At 48.9% G+C, this 21,861-nt stretch overlaps 1 protein-coding gene and 1 long non-coding RNA gene across 6 annotated transcripts in view; one reads left to right on the top strand and one right to left on the bottom strand.

Annotated features, from left to right (window-relative positions):
* The window catches only part of LOC140633361 (uncharacterized), a 35,181-nt gene extending 26,623 nt beyond the window's left edge, over nucleotides 1–8,558 (bottom strand). The window contains exon 1 of the long non-coding RNA XR_012030976.1: nucleotides 7,620–8,558. This is a non-coding gene — a long non-coding RNA (uncharacterized lncRNA). The remainder of the gene's footprint in view (nucleotides 1–7,619) is intronic.
* A 568-nt stretch (nucleotides 8,559–9,126) lies between these two features.
* Nucleotides 9,127–21,861, top strand: part of SEPHS1 (selenophosphate synthetase 1) — a 32,912-nt gene continuing 20,177 nt past the window's right edge. For 2 of the 5 annotated variants that reach the window (XM_072825780.1, XM_072825776.1), the window contains exons 1-5: nucleotides 9,127–9,282; nucleotides 12,082–12,351; nucleotides 18,104–18,207; nucleotides 20,554–20,661; nucleotides 21,662–21,816. In XM_072825780.1, coding sequence (XP_072681881.1) covers nucleotides 12,159–12,351; nucleotides 18,104–18,207; nucleotides 20,554–20,661; nucleotides 21,662–21,816 — 560 coding nt within the window. In that variant the 5' untranslated portion in view covers nucleotides 9,127–9,282; nucleotides 12,082–12,158. Of the gene's footprint in view, nucleotides 9,283–9,825; nucleotides 9,970–10,736; nucleotides 11,919–12,081; nucleotides 12,352–18,103; nucleotides 18,208–20,553; nucleotides 20,662–21,661; nucleotides 21,817–21,861 lie in introns of those variants that run through there. The other 3 variants (XM_072825777.1, XM_072825778.1, XM_072825779.1) reach the window with 3 other exon arrangements.

A 21,861-nucleotide genomic window follows, 5' to 3' on the forward strand; every position in this document is an offset into this window, starting at 1 on the left:
TTCGTTCATTCATTTGAGAAAGAGGGAGAGCACAAGCATGAGTAGGGGGAGGAGCAGAGGGAGAGGGACATGCGGATTCCCGCTGAGCGCCGAGACCCGGTGGCCCAGCAGTTTAGTGGTTTAGCGCCACCTTCAGCCCAGGGCCTGACCCTGGAGACCCGGAATGTGTCCCATGTCAGGCTCCCTGCATGGAGCCTGCTTCTCCCTCTGCCTGTGTCTGTCTGTCTGTCTCTCTCTCTCTCTGTGTCTCTAATAAATAAACAAAATCTTTAAAAAAAAAAAAGAGTCTGAAAAGTATCTGACATTTCCTTGAACAATGCTATCACTTTAAAGGGGCCACTGTTGGCTTTAAAATTTTCTTGATTCAGGTGCCTGAGTGGCACAGTTGGCTGAGTCAGAATTCGGCTGGGGTCAGGATCTCAGGGCCATGGGATGGAGCCCCGTGTTGGGCTCTGTGCTCAGAGCAGAGTCAGATTCTCTCTCCACCCTTCCTTTCTGTGCTCTCTCTCTCTCTAAAATAAATAAAGGGGGGCCTGGGTGGCTCAGTCAGTTGAGCATCCAACTCTTGGTTACAGCTTAGGTCATGATCTCAGGGTCATGAGATCGAGCCCATGTTGAATTCCACAATCACCACGGAGACTGCTTGAGAGTCTCTCTCTCTCTCCCTCTCAAATAAATAAAATTTAAAGTAACAAACACAAATACAAAAACTAAAATTTCCTTGACTCATTTTTTTGTCCTAAAGAATCATGCCCACGAAATGACAGGTTTTATGTTAGTTATATCTTTCCAATGTGTCTTAAAACAAACACATAATTATGAAAATAAAATGTTTCTTGCATGTACCACCTAAAATCATGCACACACACCCCTAAATGGGCACCGTCCTTGGAGAAACAGAGCCAGAAGTAGTGTAAACCACCTAGAGGTTTTAGGCAGGGAAAGAACATGGTCAGGATTGCCTTTGATAAATACCACTCCAGTGGTAGAAAATAAATGTTGCATATTGGATCGTGGAATATTATATAGCGGCTAAAATGCTGAAAACAATTCTGACTGGAAAAACATGAAGGACTGTAGTTAATGTCGTTGAACTGTACACTTAAAAATGGTTTAAGTAGTAAATTTTATATTATACATATATCTTACCACAATAAAACCCCCCATAATGAACAGTAAGTGCACCATGAAATGCATTGTGTGACGTATTCATGACATTTAAAAACATTAAATACTACTACTACACACTTACTGAATGGAAACAAGTGAAAATTGTAACAAAGAGGCCATAAGTTAGCACACTTCTGTAATAGTCAAAGTGAGAGATGAGAAAATGAATCAAGACAGGACCATGGGAGCAGAAGGGAGGGGAGGGCTGGGTGCATATAGCACCAAGGAGGTGAAAATGCTGGATGATAGTGAAGACAGTGAAGACTGGAAAAGGAAGGGGGGATTGAGGAGAGCCACTGGGGTAACGGCCATGGATAGCTGTCCATTCACCAAGATTGTAAATAAGGAGGAGAGTCGATAACATAGTGAAGGGAGTGGGGGTGGGGGTCGGGGTTGGAAGGGAATGATTACTTCAGTCCAGACCTGTTCTGTCCAGGAGAAACACCTGGTCAGGGACGCCTGGGTAGCTCAGTGGTTGAGCATCTGCCTTCAGCTCAGGGCATGATCCTGGGGTCCTGGGATCGAGTCCCACACTGGGCTCCTTGTAGGGAGCCTACTTCTCCCTCTGCCTCTGCCTCTGTCTCTACCTCTCTCACACACAAATAAATAAATAAAATCTTTTTTTTTTAAATAAAATCTTTAAAAAAAAAAGAAACACCTGGTCAGCCCCCCCACACCACTTTCAGTGGCCAAGTGGCCAAGTTAAAACAAGTAGAAAGTAACATATGAAATTAATATTTTATATAATCCAGCATATCTGAATTATTAGATTTCAAAATGGACTGATATAAAAACCATTGAGATATTTTACACTCTTTTTCCTGTTTTAGGTCTTCGAATTCTGTTTTTTTTTTTTTTTTTTTTTTTACACACCGAGAGGCCCTCTCAATCCAGACATGCCAAGCGCTCAGTATTCCACCACGACAGGTGGCTGCAGTAGGGGACAGATGGCACAAGAAGGACATCAGGACAAACCTGATGAACATCGCATGGGGTGTGAATGGGAGTGAAGGATGGTGGAGGGGAGGCATCAAAAAAGAATAATATGACTGGCTGGCTCAGTCAAAAGTGCATGCAAGTCTTGCTCTCGGGGTTGTGAGTTCGAGCCCCACGTTGGGTGGAGAGATTACTTAAACAAATTAAAAAAAAAAAACTAAACTAAAAAAAAAAAAAAAAAAAGATGATGAAGTAGCCAAAGAGGTTAGGAGGAGAATGAGGGAAGAGCTAACATGAACCCACCCAGAGAATTTTAAGAAGAGAAGGAATATGGGCTTCATGGCCTCAGATGCTGCAGGGAGGTCCTCAGGACCAGGCCCATGGACTCCAGACTTAGCCCCACTTTGAATCCTGGCTCGACTACTTACTGCTGGGTGCTGTGACAGGGGCTGTAGATGCCAGCCCACCTTGGAGGTCCCCTGTAGTTTCAAGGACAGCATCCTGCCATGCACAGCATGCCCCCTCGGTCACCAGCCCACGCCTGACAGCAGGGCTGCTTTTTCCAGGAGGAAATTCTGCGTCTCCTCCTGTCCAGGGTGGGGGAGGCACAGGGGGTTCCCTGCCCCCAGGGACAAGTCTTAGCCAGTGAGGGATGAGAGTCTCTGGAGAAACGTCTCAGCCTCCCAGTCTGCAGGCGGTGTGATTTCGATGGTGTATTTGTTTTCTATCATTGCCCTGACCCAGGACCTATTACTACTTTGTGAGCACAGACACTTTTGTGATCGGACAGTTCTGTGGGGTTTTTTGTTGTTGTTGTTGTTGTTGTTGTTGTTAAACCAGACCTCTTTCAAATAAACTGAAAGATATCTCCATCTGCAAGGCCAGCTTGCAATTCATCAACAAGCACCAAGTTACAGATTTTGTTTAAGAAGTATGTTCAAAGGCCCATGCTTCTGAGGGGCAGGACCCGGGGCATAATGAAAGCAGACTTTTAAAGGGTCTCCCCTTACAGGGAGCAGTGAGTCCAGCAGGGAGATGGGGCCTCAGAGGAACTCCATGAACGGTCCTGCTCCTACCAGCAGGTGATGAGCCTCCAGCAAACACAGATCACCAACAGTGTGGAAGAGAGGGAGTTTGACAGGGACCTCACTGGGCAAAGGGCAAAGGATCTACCTGCAGGGGGCATTCCTTTCTGGAGGCTCTAGAGGACACACTGTGTCCTTGCCCTTGCTAGATGCCGGAGGCTCCTGATTCCCCTGTTTTGTGGCTTCTTCCTCCCTCATAGCTGACAACACTGGGCTGAACCCTTGTCACACTGCCTTGCCTCTAGGTCCCTCTTTTGGTTCTCTCTCCCACGTTTAAGCACCCTGTAATGACACTGTGCCACCCAGGTAATCCAGGATAACCTCCTTAAGGTCAAACATAGTTCCCTCTACCACCTGAATTCCTCTTTACCCTTTTTTAAAAAAAGATTTTTTATTTATCTATTCAGGAGAGACACAGACAAAGAGAGGCAGAGGCACAGGCAGAGGGGGAAGCAGGCTCCATGCAGGGAGCCCGATGTGGGACTCAATCCTAGGACCCCAGGATCACACCCTGCACCGAAGGCAATGCTAAACCCTGAGCCACCAGGGCTGCCCGAATTCCTCTTTACCCTTAACAAAACATGTTCACACGTCCTAGGGATGGGGACGCAGGCAGCTGTGGGGTCAGGGGCATTAGTCTGCCTTCCAGAAAGGGGTTCCTGACAGTTTCCCAGCTAGATGCCAACAGGGCAGAGGCCACGGTGGTGACCCACTTACTTCTCTTGGGCTCTCCCTTCCGACTCATTTTGCCCGCGTCTTGCCTTGTGCTTCCTGAGAGCACCTCCCAAATAAACTCCCCTCCCCCAGATCCTCATCTTGAGATCTGATGCCTCAGAGGAACCTAAAGTAAGGTCGTGATCTTGGGCAAGTTAATCAATCTGAGCACTAGCTTCCTCCCATGAAAGCAAAATCTATCATAGTACCCAGCTCACGAGGCTGCTGGGGGAATTCTAGGGGGTCTGTGTTCATAAAAGGGTCTATGTGGCAGGGTGCACAGTTAGTTAGCTACTGTTGGAGGGGAGGTGCTGGTGCACAGGGAGGGGCCAGCCTTGGACAGAGATAGTTCTCCCTCGGAGACCCTGATGGTCAGAGGGGTGGGGTGGGGTAGGGTGGGGGCAGGGTGGGAAAGCTGGAGGGTTTCCTCTGAGGGCATCCCTTTGCTTCTGAGCTGCCTCTGCTTCTGAGGGCAGTACAGTGTGGTACAGACTTTTGGGGACAATAATGAACATTCCCAAGAGCATAATTAAGGACTTCTGAGCTGTTGGGAAAGCCCAGTGGGCATTGGAGACCATATACTCGTCAAGGCACAATCTCTGAGCTCTGCATAGGGAAGATGGTGGGGGGAAGGGACAGAAGGCTGGACATCTCAGGGTGGATGTGGTCAAAGGGCAGTGCGGGAGGCCAGGCTGTGGGGTGTACTGAAGGCTCCAGGCTAGATGGAAGGGGAAGGGGCCATTGTGAGAGATTGGTGACCCCCATATAGTGGAAGGGCAGGTGGCCAGGTGTACAGCAATGAGGGGACTACGGGATCAGAGGTAGGATGTTGGTGCTTAATATTCCCAGGGAAGGGACAGTTTATAGTGCAGACACGAGAACAGGTGGCTGAAGTGGTTTAGCTTTGAGGGGTCTATTAGACTTGAGGTGTCCATCACCTACCAGGTCTTAGCCGTGACCAGACAGTCCTCCCACCTGCCATGATGACAAATCAGGGACTGCTTCTGAACGGGCATGACTTGGGCAGGACTCAGGCAACATAGGGGAGTGACTACCCCAGTGGTGGTGATGCTGGAAGGCGAAAACCCTGAGTGAGAGTCAGGACAGAAGGCAAGTAATGTCACCGAGGCTGCTTTCGAGCTCGCAGAATGTGGGAGGTGGAACAGGCTGCCTCCTGTCCCTCTGGGTGTCTGAGAAAGCAGAATTCTTGAGGACAGCGTCTCCCCCGCGCCCAGCATCAGCATCACCAGAGGAGCCCAGTTAAAAGCATGGATTCTGGGGATCCCTGGGTGGTTCAGCAGTGTGGTGTCTGCCTTCGGCCCAGGGCATGATCCCAGGGTCCTGGGATCAAGTTCCACATCGGGCTCCCTGCATGGGGCCTGCTTCTCCCGCTGCCTGTGTCTCTGCCTCTCTCTTGGTGTCTCTCATGAATAAATAAATAAAATATTAAAAAAATAAATAAAAGCATGGATTCTTAGTACTCCTCCCAACATATACCTCCAACCGGTTCTGTTAGTTTCCTGCAGCTGTGGTGACAAATACCACAAAGCTGGGCGGCGTGATGCAGAATACAGAAATGTGTCCTCTCCCAGTTCTGGAGACCAGAAGTCCAGGTCAAGGTGTTGGCAGGGCCATGCTCTCTCTGATGACTCTTGTGAAGGGTCTTCCCTGCTTCTGGGGGTCAGAAGCAATCCTTGGGAATCCTGTGTCTCAGTCCCTGAATCTCCCAGTTCTCATAAATTATTGGATTTAGGGCTCAGCCTCATCTACCATGACCTCCTCTTAACTTGATGACACTCGCAAAGACTCTTCCAAATATGGCCATGTTCACAGGTGCGGAGGGCTAGGACTTGAACACATCCCTGGCTGGGGACACAATTATTCTAGAAAAAAACAGTTTATGACACGCGTTGAACAGGTGAGGGTAGACTATGTTCAGGACCATTGCAAGAGAATTTTGCAGTGAGGGGTGAGAGAGCTTGGGCTCAACTCTGATTAGAGCATGGGCAAGAGGGAATTTATAGCCAAGGAGCAGGGGTGGGGATCCCCGGGTGGAATTTACTAAGAGGAAATAACAGGGGTGGGGGCGATTCTGGCTAAACTGACCTAACAGGATTCTTGCTAAAAAGGCAGGCCAGGGTGTTCAGACATCACCTGGGGGATGGTGAGGGGTGGGGAACCTGATCAGATATATTGGGGGGAGTGGGATTTCGCTTAAAACTGGATTTTACAAGGAAGCATGTAGATGGGCCTAGAAGTTTCCAGAACCTGACTAAAGTTTGGTCAAGCAACGGATCTTTCTCACAATTCAACCCATTATGCCAGCTAAATACAATCTTTGGAGCAGGGCTGGAAAATATGTATTTTTAAACAAGGGTCCACGAGGTAAAGCAAGCCGGAAGAACCATTTTTTAGTTGGAGCCCGTAGGACCTGAAAACTCCGGGAAGACGGCTCCACTGCCAAAGACTTCAGAAGAAGGCTGGTGGGAGAAAAGCCGACCGGGGGAAGCACGGAGAGGCATGCATTTAGGGCAAAGAACGGGGGTGGAGAGATCCAGTGGATCCTCTGGCCCCAAGGTTGGAGCCGGAGTCCGTATGAATGAAGGCATCCCCGGCTTAGCCAAGAGTCTACAGCCTCTGCCCAGAAGAATTTGGGTCTAGCTGTTGTGGAGCTGCCCGGGGGTGGGGCGCCTGGGGGGTGCTGGGGGAGGAAGGAGCAGGTTTTGAGGATGCTGGCCTCCCACAGACTCTGCAGGGAGCAGCCTCCCGCTAGCCCTGCCATTCCACTGGCAAAGCCTCGCCAGCCTCTGTCCAAGGTCTCCTTCACTTTCATCCAGAACTCTCCTTTCCGGTTAATCCCACCACTTTCCGAGGCTTTAAATTCCATTTACATGCTGATGGCCCCATATTTGCATCTCAAACTCAGACCCCACCACCTCCCCCCTCCTCGGTGCCAGCTCCTGTTTGACCAATTGCAATCTGGCTCGACCATCAGGCAGGTGCCTGAAATTTAACATCTCCAAAGCTGAACTTACCCCTAAACTTGTTTGACCTCCCATAGTTTCTTAAACTTGTTTGACCTCCCATAGTTTCTTTTTTTTTAATTAATTAATTAATTATGATAGTCACACAGAGAGAGAGAGAGAGAGGCAGAGACACAGGCAGAGGGAGAAGCAGGCTCCATGCACCGGGAGGGATTCGATCCCGGGTCTCCAGGATCCCGCCCTGGGCCAAAGGCAGGCGCTAATCCGCTGCGCCACCCAGGGATCCCCGACCTCCCATAGTCTCTAATTCAGTTAGCATTACTACCCACCCAGCCCCCCAAAACTAGAAATCTGGGGGTCGTCTTCATGCTTCTTCCTCCAACCACACACTAAATGCCCTCAACTGCGTGCTTGACCTCCTAATTAGAGATTCGGCCTCTTTTTCCCCTCCGGGAGAGGGCATCCTCCCAGATGTGGTACAGCCTTTCTTACAAGCTCACCTTGTGAAAAACAAATCTGACAAAACTCTGCAGACGACGGCAGCAATACCAAACTCCCCAGCGTGACACATCATCTTCAGGAGGGCCCTGCTTACCTAGCCTGGAAACCCCAAACTCTTTTTTTTTTTTCTAGTTGTGACTTTTTTTTTTTTTTTTTGCTAAACCAAACCAAACCAAAACAAAACAAAAAAAATCCTCGCAAACAAAACCAAAACCCCACAACAACTTACAAAGCGAATCTCAAAAGGGAGAGGGCACGAGGAATAAAGATGCTGCGTCCTCTTTCCCGGATTCCGGAGGTCTGGAGGGTTGCCTGGGGACCGTGTGTACAGGCATCTTCCCAGGTGATTCAGGGGCAGATCCAGGTTTGCCAAACCCCACGTTTGTGCCATCCTTACAAAAGTCCAACAACTCACGTTACAGAATCCAGGCTACTATGTTGTTTTCCTAATGCACTGTAGAGGTAGCTAGAAAAGAAAACACACACACACACACACACACACACACACACACGCCAAGACAAGGGCGGAAAAGCCTGCATCAGCCAGCCTGCGAGGTGACATCACTTCTGCAGCCTCACCGAGATGAAAACCCTGAGGAATCGTGCAGCAGGAATTTGTAAGAGCGAGGAGCGGGCATCTGCCCAGCCTGCCACGCTGATGCGCAGCAGAAGCACCTTTGGGGGGGGGAGGGGGGACGGGGACACCAAAGTCGCTCCTGCCCCCCACCCCGATCCATTGAGAAAATGCCCAACCACCCCAGAAAAGTTTGGTCGGCATTCCCGCACGCCCCTTGCTTTTGCGGGAAGCCCTCCAGGACTCGGTGTTGGGAAGCGTCTGCCTGTACTTTCATCAGCGACGCTTCGGGGAGTGGAAAACCCGGAGAAAGCACTTTGACCGGCGGAAGCTCCCGGAGCAGCGTTCATTCAAACGCGCGCTCTCGGGCCGCCCTGCTCACTGGGACTTGCGAGGCGCAAACCGTGTAACCGAGGACCCCCTGAGCTCGCCCTCCCCGCCAGGCTCGCTGAGCGTTCAGCAAACTTTGCAGGAGGAGGACGTCTGCGGGCCCACCGGGGCTCACGTTAGCTCCCGGGCCGGCCCAGACAATAGAGAGCCGACCGGAGTCCCTATGAGCCCCACGCGCCGTGTAGGTCGTGTGCCTTTTTTTTTTTTTTTAAATCTCTCCTCTAGCAGAGGCGGCTCTGGCTCTGCTCCTGCCCCTCCTCTAACCGTCTGCACGGTCATTGTCTCCCAGTGCGACACGACGGCGGCGCCCGGGGAGCAGGTACAACGTCCCGCAGGGTGCAAGCGCGGTGGAGCCCGGCCAGCTTTTGGGGGAAAAGCATTCCCGGCCCCTTCCGGCGGGTCCAGGGAAAGTAGGTGGCCCGGGCGCCAAAGGCTGCTGCCAATGCAAGTCGCAACTTTTGAAATCAATCCTTTTTTTTTTTTTTTTTTTTGCATCATGCAACGGATGCCACCGCCGCTCGGGTTTGCAACCCCCCACCCCTCCCCCGAGACCAATCATTGCCGCGCTCGGGCCTGCACAGCGCCCCCGCCCCCTTCCCGGGCCGCACGCAGCCACCGAGCCGCTCCGGCCGCGGCCCGCCGCCTCTTAAAGGGCGGTAGGCGGCCCTTAAAGGCCCCTCGCGCGCGCGGCGCACGGCGGCCCGGTACCCGGCAGGGGCCCGGCGAGGCAGGCCGAGCCCCCGCGGCGCCCAGGCGCGGCCCGGGCCCTCCCGCCCCCCGCCGCCGCCGCCGCCGCCGCCGCCGCCGCCGCCGCCGGGAGCGGCATTTTTATTCAGGCGACGCTTAAGGGAGCCCGGCCGCGCCCGGTGCATTGTGGGAGCGCCGGAGTCCCGTTTTCGGGAGGAGGAGGAGGGCGCCAAGCGAACCGGTAAGCGCCCGGCTCGGGGAGGGGGGGCGCGACGCCAGGCTTAAAGGGGCACATTCGTCCGCGGGCCCGCGGCGGCCGTGCGGATCCCCCTCCGGGCCGCCCGGGCCCGCCGGGAGCCGCGCACGGCCGGCGCTCCCCAGCGCTGCCTGCAGAGGGGCCGAGCCAGGGCTTGGTGGGGCCGCTTTAAAAAAGAAGCACCGCCCGCGCCGCCGCCGCCGCCGCCGCCGCCGCGCGCGGAGCCGGGGAAGGAGGGAGGGAGCAGAGGGCGGGGGAGGAGTGGAGGGGGAGGGCGGCGGCGGCGACGCAGGGGTTAATTTTTTCGCCCGCCGACATTTTTGCGCGGCGGCCCGCGCGCGCGGCGGGAGAGCCCAGGCCGGTGCCCGGGGCGCGGCGCGCGGCACCTCGGGGCCCTCCCCGCCCCCCCCTCCCCCCCGGCCCGCGGGCGCCGCCTGGCCCTGGGCGCCCCGGGCCGGGATCCCGCCGCCGGGACAGCGGGAGGGCGGGCATGGCCGGGCCGGCGGCGCCGCACAAAGAGCCGCGGCCCCGCGCGCCTTCCGGGGCGGCCCCCGCGCCCTGAGCCGCCCCGCGCGCCCGCCGCATGGACCGCGCTCGGCCCCCGCGCCCGCCTGCAGCGCTGCCCTTTGTTCGCGTGCGGGGCCCGCGCGGCCGGGGGCCGGGGGCAGGGAGGTAGGTGCCGGGCCCCGCGCCGGGCTCCCCGAGCTCCGCCCGCCCGGCGCGCCCGCCTTTGCGGGGGGGGGGGGGGGGGATCAGGTGGCCGAGAAGGAAAGGGTTAACCGCCTTTAAATATTCATATCATTGTTTTAAAGGCGTCAACAGGCGGCTTCTGGCTCGCAGTGCACTCCCTCTTATGCAGACTTACTCCCCCCCTCGCCATTAATAACCATTTTCCCCAAGCATCCCCCCCCCGGACCCCCAGGTTCCTCACATTCACCCTCCAGAAACTAACTTTTGCAAGATTTCGGGTGTGTGTGTGTGTGTGTGTGTGTGTGTGTGAGATGGGTGTCCCTCGTTCCGTTTAGTATTTTAATGACTCCTAAGTGCTTTTTTTTTTTATTATTTTAAATTTATTTTTTTGACTTAAGGTGTTTTTAGACTTTTTTTTTTTTCCTCCCCCTCTTAAAAATCTGGGAAAATAGAAATTAGGTTGAAAAGGAAGTTAGCTTCCCCAAGTTCCCCGCCTCTTTCTGGAGGAGGGTGGCGGTGGTTTAGGGTTGGAAGTAGGAAAATAACTGGATGCCTCGTGAGTTGGATTCCCCCCCCGCCCCTGGTAGGAGTGAGGCGGTGTTAAATGCGAGGCGTTTTGTGAGCAAAGGACTGTTTTGTTCCAAACTCTTCCAAGTCAAAGTGCTGTTGGACTCTTCCTTAACTCTAAAATGGCTTCAGAATTCCCCTCTGGGTAATTTGCTTTGCTCTCCTGACACCCTTCTTTCCGACAGGTTGTTTTCTTGAAATGTTGGAAGCTTTACTCCTGCACGGTTGTAGGTTTCAAGCCAAAATGATTGCTCACCCCAAACATGCTTTTTTGTAAAGACGATTTGGATTACTGCCCAAAGTCTGGCTTTGTGAGATTTATTTTATTTTATTTGTTTATTGTGCGTGTGTGTGTGTGTGTGTGCATGCATGTGTGTGTGTGTGTGGTTTATTTTAAATGAGTGATGTCTTTCCCAGGAGATCAGAAACTCTATAAATGGGAATTATGTTCTTAATCATAAATTTTATAGGGGAAACTGACTCTAAAACTTGGGGTGTTTGTAATTCTATGCCCAATAAAATACCATTCTGGAGGTTTGTAAACCCTGGGAGCACATGTAAGATTCTGGTGTAACCTCCCAGACTTCGGATTTAGAAGAGTTCACCCTAGAAACTTCCACAGTATCAAGTACCATGACTGCTAGTGATTTAAGTGCAGTTTAATTTCTCATTTTAGTTCTGCAGTGAAACCGTAATGAGCAGGAGCAAGCATATTTTGTCAATGATGTGTGTGTACTGGTTTGTTGGGCGGGATGTTTGCTTTCTAGGAAAGAGCACTGCATTAAAACATTAAGAGAACTTTCCACTGCTCTCTTGGAGAGGATTAACCTTGCTGCGTTAAACAGCCTTTCCACTTTTCAACTTGTGTTGTTCAGTGAGGCTTCCTTAGTTTTGGATCATGTTGTACTTTTGGCTCAAAGTGAAAACCTGCTTTTCTAAAGTTGAATTGAGCATCATGAAGAATTCCATCAGATGCATTTCCATCAACATCCTTTTGATGTTGCAGAGTGTCTGGTGGGCATTTTATTTTTCTGTTTGAGACAGCAGAAGATATTAAAAGGTTTTCCAGAAAAGTCCCTTTAGCTGGGACTTCTAATTTCAAAGCCATAGTGTTTCTAGGCTGACAGATGAAGTGACTGGAAGTTTTTTCACATTGCTGGCCGCCAGAAGAACCTTTGGGACTTGCTGCTGAAAATGGCCTTGTGTCTTGTGCCAGCTGGCCCATGGTACCTTCTTCAGGGGAGGTGTCCTGTCCCCCTCAGAGCCACAGTGACAGCAACACAGACGTCAGATCTTCTGTAGAAGAAGATGTCTGTGGTGGTACAGTCCATGTTTAAAATGATCGTTCCGGCTTTTGCATCACCGTAAGGAACTTTTGTGGCCTCTGATCGCTGCCAGATCCCTGGGGTCCGGTTGATTTCAGCTCTTTTCACACTTACTTGTCACTGTCCTGTATATCCACCTGAGGCTTAGCAAGTACTGGTGAGGATTCTTTTAATGATGTCTTTGTGTTTGGGTGATACCTAGGTGGATCCGTAAAGAAACCAGCCGGCTAGGAGAGGGAGGGGAGGAGCCCAGCTGTGAGGTGTGTGTTCCCAAGAACCATGTCTACGCGGGAGTCCTTTAACCCGGAAAGTTATGAATTGGACAAGAGCTTCCGGCTAACCAGATTCACTGAACTGAAGGGCACCGGCTGCAAAGTGCCCCAAGATGTCCTGCAGAAATTGCTGGAATCCTTACAAGAGAATCACTTCCAAGAAGATGAGCAGTTTCTGGGAGCAGTTATGCCAAGGCTTGGTATGTGAACCATTATTTCTTTTATACTTCCCCAAGGAAGAGCATCTTGGCTGCAGTTGTAGTCAAGGAGTCAAAAGCCAAATTTCCATCCTCCCATGGTGCCTTTTTTAAAAAGGCTCATTTCTACGAGGATTCAAAGAGCACAGCCACAGTAACTATCTGATTATTGTAACTTATTTGGAGGAAGTACTTGGAAAGCATCAAGAAACGGGCTCTAGCCATTTTTAAACTATAAGTGTGCAACTGAGACAATTCTATTACAGTAAGAGTGTTTTTCGCTAAATTGAATTTTGTAGTTAGCTGAGGATTAAGCAGAAACTCCTTGATTTCTGTCTTAAAATTTTCCTTAAAGTGCTTGCATTCTCTTCCTTCGCCTTAGGAGAGGTGGTGCTTCCCTGTCACTGTGTGGTGCTGTGAGGGCAGTGACTGGGTTGCGGGGGAGCTCAGAGGTTCCTCTGCAATAAGCATTGTTTGATGAGCTCGGGTGGGGAGGAAGGAGAAGCCTGGACTAAGTCTGCCTGACCCTGGGACATCATCTGGAATTGAGAGTGTATTTTTTTTTTTTCTTTACTAAATTCCTGATGCTTTCATGGTTTGCCTCTTCCCAAACACAGAGCTCAGAAATTCTAGGCTACCGGGATACTGTTTATTAGCTCTCCTTGTTTGGTGCATTAAGGACGTGGCATGAGACGGTGATCACTTTGCCTTTTGAATGTTTGGCGTGTAGTCTAGGAGTTTGAATGTTTGGTAGTCCTGCTGTGTGACCTGATCAGCTTTCTTAATTCATTTTTCACCATTTTATTGTGCAGTTCTGTCTTACAACGCAGGACACTCCTTCTCTGATATATAAAGCAAATATAAAAGCAGAGCTGATGGGGCACCTGGGTGGCTAAGTCGGTTAAGCGTCTGTCTTCAGCTCAGGTCATTATCTCGGGGTCCTGGGCTGGAGCCCCACAGCAGCTCTTTGCTCAGTGGGGGGCCTGCTGCTCCCTCTCTCTGTCAAATAAAACCTTTAAAAAATAAAAATAACGAAAGCAGAGCTGCTTTGGTTGGGAGAGAGGAAGCTGCATGCACTCTAAGGGTCTGCAGGGCTGACTCCCAGGAGTTCAGTTTGCAAACCAGCCTCATCTAGCTGATGCCGGAGCATGGAGAAATACCAGCTGAATGAGTTGGATTAGATAACTGGCTTGTCAAGAAATAAGAACTAATGAGAAAGCTGTCAGAGAACTTTGTCAAGAGAAATAAGCTGCCAAATGGGCAAAAACAAATGGCAATAAAAACTTATGGATAGGGCAGCCCCGGTGGTGCAGCGGTTTAACACCGCCTGCAGCCTAGGGCGTGATCCTGGAGACCCTGGATCGAGTCCCATGTCAGGCTCTGTGGATGGAGCCTGCTTCTCCCTCTGCCTGTGTCTCTGCCCCCCCCCCCCCCCCGTGTGTGTGTCTCTATGAATAAATAAATAAATAAAAACATCTTTTAAAAAAAAATGGAAAAATGGATCAGGCGCTTGGGTGGCTCAGGTGGCTAAGCATCTGCCTTCGGCTCAGGTCATGATCCCAGGGTCCTGGGATCAAGCCCCGCATCAGCTCCCTGCTCAGAGGGGAGTCTGCTTCTCCCTCTCCCTCTGCCCATCCCCTCACCACCTTGTTCATGCTTGTTCTGTCACTCTCTCAAATAAATAAAATCTTTAAAAAAATATATCATAAATTTAAAAAAATAAACTTATGGATACAGTAGTAATTCCTTTTTAGAACTTCCTGTCAACCTTACTGAGCATGCCAGGCACTGTTAAGCACTTTGAGAATGAGTCAGGTCAGTCACTCCTTCCCTCCACCCCGTGATGCTCAGGAAGGCCGAGCAACCCATGTCATTTGGTGAGCAGGACCTGGAATCCATGCTTGCTGACTCCTCTAACCACCAGACTGTCTGTCATCTGATTTCTAAGTCCAACATGTTTGAAGTGAGAAGCGGGGCGGCTATAAGCTACAGCCTAGCAGTGGTGGAGGAGACAGATGTCCACAGCAAGGGCAGAGGCAGGAGAAAGTTGCTTGCTATGAGAACACTGTAGCAAAGAAGCCTAGTCTCCTAGGGCTTTTGAGAAGTAATTGGAAGCCATGACCCTTTGCCAGAAAAATGCGCACTCACAAAATTGAGCATTCATGGCATTCTCCAGGGTGGATGGATCCCAGCTAACCAGCAAAAGGAAGCACAGTAGGAAAACCTTGTCCAGAAATGGTAACATCTGGATAGCCAAAGCTTTGCTTGGGAATCAGATCTAGATTCATGTTCTGGCACAGTCACCGAGTGTTAATCTGAGCCACAGTTTCCCAATCTATAAAATGAAATGACAATACTTACTTTTTGGAAGTACCAGAAATGATCTGTGTATGTATATGTACCACGTGTATCTTTACCCAAACAGACACGTAATAATAGATGGATGCCAGTGTGTCTGTTTTTAAGTTATTTTTCTAAAAGAGTGTCCGCTTTCCTGGATTGTAAGATGGTGACAGTTGTTAAATGTACTGATTTATTAGATGTATTCTTACTAAAGAATTAAGTATTTCTTGCCTGGGACTAAAGAGCTATCAAGTATTGATCACTTCCGGCGGTGGTGGTAGGTTAGTGTGAGCATGTGGATTCTTTTTCTTGATGGTTTCAGGCTTGCTGAAAACCCAGAATTTCCCACCACCCACTCGTAATTAAATACACTGCTCTGTCTGGTATTTGAGGCTTCCTCCACCCTGTGGTATTTTCATCTGTTACCACCTGCCCTTTCCCTGGACAGTCCCTCTCCCAACTTGATCCTCTGGTTTTTCAAGGCCAGTGGCCCATCTCAGATATGCCCTGCCCTCTCTCCCCCAGTCACTGTGGACCGGTGCTACACAAAGAAATACCATGTGAGCCATATGTGTAATTTCAAATGTCCTAATCTTTTTTTTTTTAAGCATCAGGTGAAATTAATTCTAATATATTTAACCCCACTTAAACACATAATTGCTTAAAATATTACTGATGAAATGTTGGCTTTTTGGTATACATGCTCGAGTCATCAGTTAAAAAGCTCTGTTGATACATATAAATAGAAACTAAATCCTTCACAAATCAAATTTATTTAATTCAAATTTAGGAGTAACCAAAGTAAAAACTTTTTTTTTTTTTTTTAAGATTTTATTTGTTTGAGAGAGGGGGAGAGAGGGTGAGAGAGGGTAAGAACTTGAGTGGGAGGAGGGGCAGAGGGAGAAGCAGACTTCCCGCTGAACAAAGGTGATGGTGATAAATGGTGGGGCTCCATCCCAGGATCCTGAGATCATGACCTGAGCCATCCAGGGGCCCCGATTAGAAACATTTAAAGCTAACATTCAGCAACTATGTTCAGTCTCTCTTTCCATGGTTCTGTAGTTTACACATGAAAACCCCAAAGAAAACTACATTTCAACTCTTTCCTAAAGCAAACAGTAACATTCTCAGAATGACCTGTTGGGATTATCAATTTAGAGAGACTCAGTATGAGTAAAGTTGTGGTTCTTGCCCTCTTTCCCCTTAAGCGCTCAAACACAGCCCTCAGGTGAAATTTCTGGGAGGTGTGCACATATAGTCATTGAGATGAATTATCACAGGTGTTTCCACTTAATGCACATGAACACTCACAACCTGGGCAGTGTGCTCCATTGTCACAAATCTGTGAAACATGCCATCCGGACCCTCCCTTGCCATCTCTAGTAGCAGAAAATAAGCCCGCCTTTGCAAAGTCTCATTCATTCATTCATTCATTCATTCAGAGAGAGAGGCGCAGAGATACAGGCAGAGGGAGAAGCAGGCTCCATGCAGGGAGCCCGACATGGGACTCGATCCCGGGACTCTAGGATCACACCCCAGGCAGCAGGCAGCGCTAAACCGCTGCACCACTGGGGCTGCCCTTATGATTATTATTTTTTTTTATTAAACTCGATTTTTAGTTTTGTGATACTAATAATGGATCAAAAGCTGGGAAAATAAGGTCCCCCTATGACTCGGCCTCTAGTGGGTATTTTGCGGTTGTGGTACTGAGGCTAGTTGTACCATAGCAGTTTTACTCAAGCAGACTATGAAAGGTACTCAAGTATTCATTTCACTGTGACTCAGATATGACTGATTTGTTTGTTGCATTTGGAATTCTGAATTAAGAAGGTCCCATTGACTTATTTCCTTTGGTATTTTATCTTGATTTTTTCCTCTGCCTTTAGCTCTTGGGCTGCGAAGTTGAAATCCTCATAAGGGGACTGGAGGGCATCCTTTCGAGAGAAGTGTAGGGAAAGTGCTCAGTATTCAACTTAGGCCAGTCTAAATTTGAAAATAACTACATTACAGGTGATTCCCAAAGAAATGTTGCCTCTAGTAGCTTAGTTTGGGCTACTTTTAAACTGGACTCAGTAAAAGGGAATTATTTCTAATTAGATCATCTGTTGTCCATATTTCTAAGCATTTAGAAATAATTTTTAATAAATTGAAATATTTCCGGGATCCTTGGGTGGCCCAGCGGTTTAGCACCTGCCTTCGGCCCAGGGTGTGATCCTGAGGACCCGGGACTCAAGTCCCCACATCGGGCTCCCTGCATGGAGCCTGCTTCTCCCTCTGCCTGTGTCTCTGCCTCTCTCTCTGTGTCTCTCATGAATAAATATATAAAATCTTTAAAAAAATAATAATAAAGGTAAATTGAAATATTTCCTACAGGCTTATTTAGCAAAATATTTTCCCTCTTTATAGTGTAAGTTAATAAAGGTGACATTTACAAGTTTTCCACAAGAGGAATAGAATGGAATTTTAAAGTCTCTTCTTAAACACATTTGGGAACCTATATAACAGATCACGTAGGCACCACGGTGTATGTACATGCTTGATTGGAAATGGTGAATACCTGTTTCAATTTTGTCTTTTTCTTTTCTTTCTTTCTGTTTTAAGGTATACCTGACATGGGGCTTGAACTCCCAACCCCGAGATCAAGAGTCACACACTCCTCTGAGTGAGCCAGCCAGGCAGCCCCCCTCCTCCCCTTCTCTCTCTTTGTCGTTTTCATTTTTGACTAAAATAGAGAAGTAATTATAACATTTTTTATATGTGTAAAAGATTTTATAGATTTTCTGTTGGGAGGGATCCCTGGGTGGCTCAGCGGTTTGGCGCCTGCCTTTGGCCCAGGGCGCAATCCTGGAGTCCTGGGATCGCGTCCCACGTCGGGCTTCCGGCATGGAGCCTGCTTCTCCCTCCTCCTGTGTCTCTCTGCCTCTCTCTCTCTCTATGTCTATCATAAATCAATCAATCAATCAATCAATCAATCAATCTTAAAAAAAAAAAAGATTTTCTGTTGGGGAAAATAATGCCTAAAGATCTACTCGAAAAGTAACTGTAGATAAGACAACTCAAGTTCTGTTGTTGCTTTCTTAGCTTTAAAGAAATTCTCTGTGGTGTCAGCCACGTGGTATGCTAATACAAAGGAACAATTTCCATTGGAGGCATCAGTAAAGCTTAAAAACTGTACCATATTGAAGTTGAATCTTCATGACTAACAAATTTTATTCTCACTTTCCATCTTAAGCTAGTTATGTTTCACGTTTATTTCAGTTACGCTTCTTGATAGGAAACACATTGCTTTATTGGCAGGGTGCAGTGTTCCATACGTGTCATGCATAAGACTGTTCCTATCCGGAGCACGGATGGTATGAAATGAAGGGCTTTTCCTTTGATTTTTGGATGCTGATGACTTTCATCTTTGCAGGCATTGGAATGGATACTTGCGTCATTCCTTTGAGGCATGGCGGTCTTTCTTTGGTTCAAACCACGGATTACATTTACCCCATCGTTGATGACCCTTACATGATGGTGAGTTTGACGCTGGTGGGTGTTTACGTCTGGAATTGCTCGTGGGTTGGGGCTTTTGTTACATGCCAGTGGTTCCCATCCCACTACTGCCCTTGCAGCCTTTGGGTCTGGCCCCGCTTATACTTGGTATGGTTCCGTGTGTGTGGAAGGCAGTTGAGGCAGGCGTGGGAAGCCCCCTGCTGCCCTAGTATCTGAGTGTGTGTCTGTGAGAACACCTGTTGTGTCCTCAGCATGCCTTTTGTGACATGCTTATAGTCTTCTTTCGTTTGTTCTCTGACACTGGTAAGCTCCACATGCCTGCATCTCAGGCAGCAGGACTGATGCTAGAGGTTTCCTTCCAGAAATACAGTTCAGCCTCTTAACCACAGTTAAAACTTCTGGATGGTTTATTCCAATTCTGGTCAATACCCACCTCAGTGTGTTAGGTGCCACCGTGTGGAATATGTACTTGAACTGCTGCATTTTAGTTCCTAGCTACTGATCGTGGCCTGCCAAATCTATTTCCCACTTGCTTAGTGCATGGTTATGCCAGCAACCCCATCGTCTACCTGACTTTAACTCCCTGCCCTACCAGACAAAGAGCTGACGAAGTGACCGGGGACATCCTGCTCTTAGGAGATGGGCTGACGTGTGTGCCAGGGCACTGGACTTGAGCTACACGCGTGGGGACAGCTATGTGCAGGGAGGAGGAAAGTCACTTCTCAGGCGCCAGTGACAGGCATACACTTGACTAGAAACCCGTCTGGCCTCTGCACTCGCTGTGTTCCATCCCCAGGAGCAGCACTCCTGAGAGGCTGAGGCATGCCACACCCAGGCCCCCACCTGCCCCGGGGGCATAGGGGGCTAGTTCCAGAGCTCAGTCTTTAGCCAGCATCTCTTCAAAGCATCAGAGAGGATAGAACGTCGCTGCAGCCCCAAGCAGTGGTGGGCACCTCCAAGTTGCCAAACCCCAGTCACCCCTGCTGTTGATGCTTCTGAGCTCACCGCCAGTCTGCTAGGAAGTCGTAAAAAAAAAAAAAAACCTTGAACAGTGAGCCAGCTGCTGAAATGATCACACTTGGGAGCTTGATTATCCTTATGTCAGAAGAACAATTTGTTATCTTCTCCTTTGCAGTCTAGAAATGACAACTTACATTTTTATTATTTATTTATTTATTTATTTATTTATTTATTTATTTATTTATTTATTTATTTATTTATTTATTGGATCGGGGTTGGGGGAGGGCAGAGGGAGAGAGAGAGAGAGAATCTCAAGCAGGCTCTGTGTCCAGCACAAACAGAGCCCAACACGGAACTCTATCTTTTGACCCTGAGATCATCACCTGATGATGATGATGATGACTCTTGAAATTAAGAGTCTGATGCTCAACAGACTCAGCTACCCAGGTGTCCCTGTTTTGTTTTGTTTTAAGATTTTATTTTTGAATAATCTCGATACCCAACCTGGGGCTCGAACTTAGAACCTCAAGATCAAGAGTCACTTGCTCCATCCACTGAGCCAGCCATGTGTCCCCGACAACTTGTATATCTCCGATTTAAAAAAATCTGTATTACCTTTTTTTTTTTTTTTAAGTTTATGAGAGACAGAGAGAGAGAGAGGCAGAGACAGAGGGATAAGCAGGCTCCTCGAAGGGAGCCTGATGTGGGACTCCATTCCCGGACCCAGGATCACGCCCTGAGCTGAAGGCAGACGCTCAACTGCTAAGCCACCCAGGCATCCCTGTTACCATATTTCTATTGAATTAAAGTTCTTTACTAAATAATAGTTTACTGGACATGCTTTTTATGTGCTTTAGAAAACAGTCTGACTTCAGGCCTGGATGTTTTTTCTCTTCTATTTTTTAGTTTCTCAAGCAAGATGTTTTTCCTGTTTATCTTCTATAGCCTTGAAAAGAAACTACCAAAATTTCTCCGTCCCTATGTTATAAAAAACGTCTTCTCTCTAACCAACAAGGTGAACATATTTTTAGAGTCTGTTTAGGATACGTCACTGTTTCCAAGTTTGCTTTAGGACACTTGTTTTCCAACCTTTCCATTGCAGACCCATCTGCTCCAGCCTGCCGCCCCAGCATCTGCCCCCAATCCCCATTTCCCATCTAAATGAATTGCGGGCTTCTCCTGGTATTTAGAATGGGAAGCAACACGGAAATTATTTGTTCTGCACAAAAAAGAAGAGGCGGTCATGGGAATGTCAGAAAGTGGGAAGGAGTGGCCTAGTGATTAAGAAAAGGACACAAAACGGGGACCATGTCCCTGGAAAGTCCCCGAGTTCTCCTGGGAGGTGCTCTATAGGCCCTCACGGAAAGTCCCCCAGTTGTCATTTCTCACCCCTCCCCTCTCTTCCAGGGCAGGATAGCATGTGCCAACGTCCTCAGTGACCTCTACGCCATGGGGGTCACGGAATGTGACAATATGCTGATGCTCCTTGGGATCAGTAATAAAATGACTGACAGGGTAAGTAGTCTGTTGTCTTGATGGCATCACTTGCCTGGGTAGCCCTTTGTCCCCTATCTGTAACGTGAGGCACCCAGGCTGCGTGGCTCTCCTGCTCTGTCGGGCTCCCCGTTTATTTCTTGGCAGCTGTCCATAAATTAAAATAGAGAGTCTGGCCTCTTGTTTTCGTTTCTACCACCTGCTTCCCTTCCTCTCTTCCAGGTAGACTGAAGCCAAGACAGGCATGTTGGTTTGCTTTAATAAAGTCGAGGCCGCAGTACTAACACGTCCCCCAGGCCCACCGTGGTCCAGGCCCAGCCTTACAGATGCAGGCCCAGGGCACTTAGGGCATTCAGGGCGGGCGCCTGCCTCTGCCTGCTGCTTCGGTCACTGCTGGAGGCGGTGCAGCGGTGGGGAGGGGGGTCAGTGTGTTCACGTGCTCACACAGCAGTGTCCGTGGCCTCGCTGCCGGTACCTGCCGTTTGACAGAGATGATTTCCCCTTAGATTGTTTTTGAAAGGTATCTGTTCTCATGCCTCAGAAAGAGTTTCACTGTGCCTCATAGAAACGAGTTTTCCGCCGGCCCTTTTGTGCTCCCACAGAGTGTGCTTGGGTCTTGGGTCCCTTACAGCCTCTGCAGGAGGCATGTGGATGCATGCAAAGCTAGTCTTAGAATTCTGAAGGACCACTTCAAGAGCTGGCTTTCAGATTCAGGGCCCACTTGGGTGTCCAGCCATATTCCAGTTTTTAGTTCTGTGTTGTCTGGGTTTCATTCACATTGTAACCTAGAGCGACTTCCAGCTTCTGATAAAATGGCTACAATTTACTGTTCCTCCTCCTTTCTCTGCCCTGGCTGTCAACCTCAAGACTCCCTTTAAGGGTTGTAGATTATAAGTGTATATAATGCTTTATTATATACACTTATAAGTGTAGATTCTTTATTATTATAAGTGTAGATTCTTTTCTCTAGGTGTGGAACTGAATTATGTTGACTTTTAATTTGTGTTCTTTTAAACCCTAGGAGAGGGATAAAGTGATGCCCCTAATTATACAGGGTTTTAAAGATGCAGCAGAGGAGGCAGGAACGTCTGTGACTGGTGGCCAAACGGTGTTAAACCCCTGGATTGTTCTAGGAGGAGTGGCTACTACTGTCTGCCAGCCCAATGAATTCATCATGTAAGTTGATTTTGTTTCACATCACCTGGCCTGATTCTCCCTTTC

The sequence above is a fragment of the Canis lupus genome, chromosome 5, assembly GCF_048164855.1.
Source record: "Canis lupus baileyi chromosome 5, mCanLup2.hap1, whole genome shotgun sequence".
In the NCBI taxonomy this organism is placed as follows: Eukaryota; Metazoa; Chordata; class Mammalia; order Carnivora; family Canidae; genus Canis; species Canis lupus.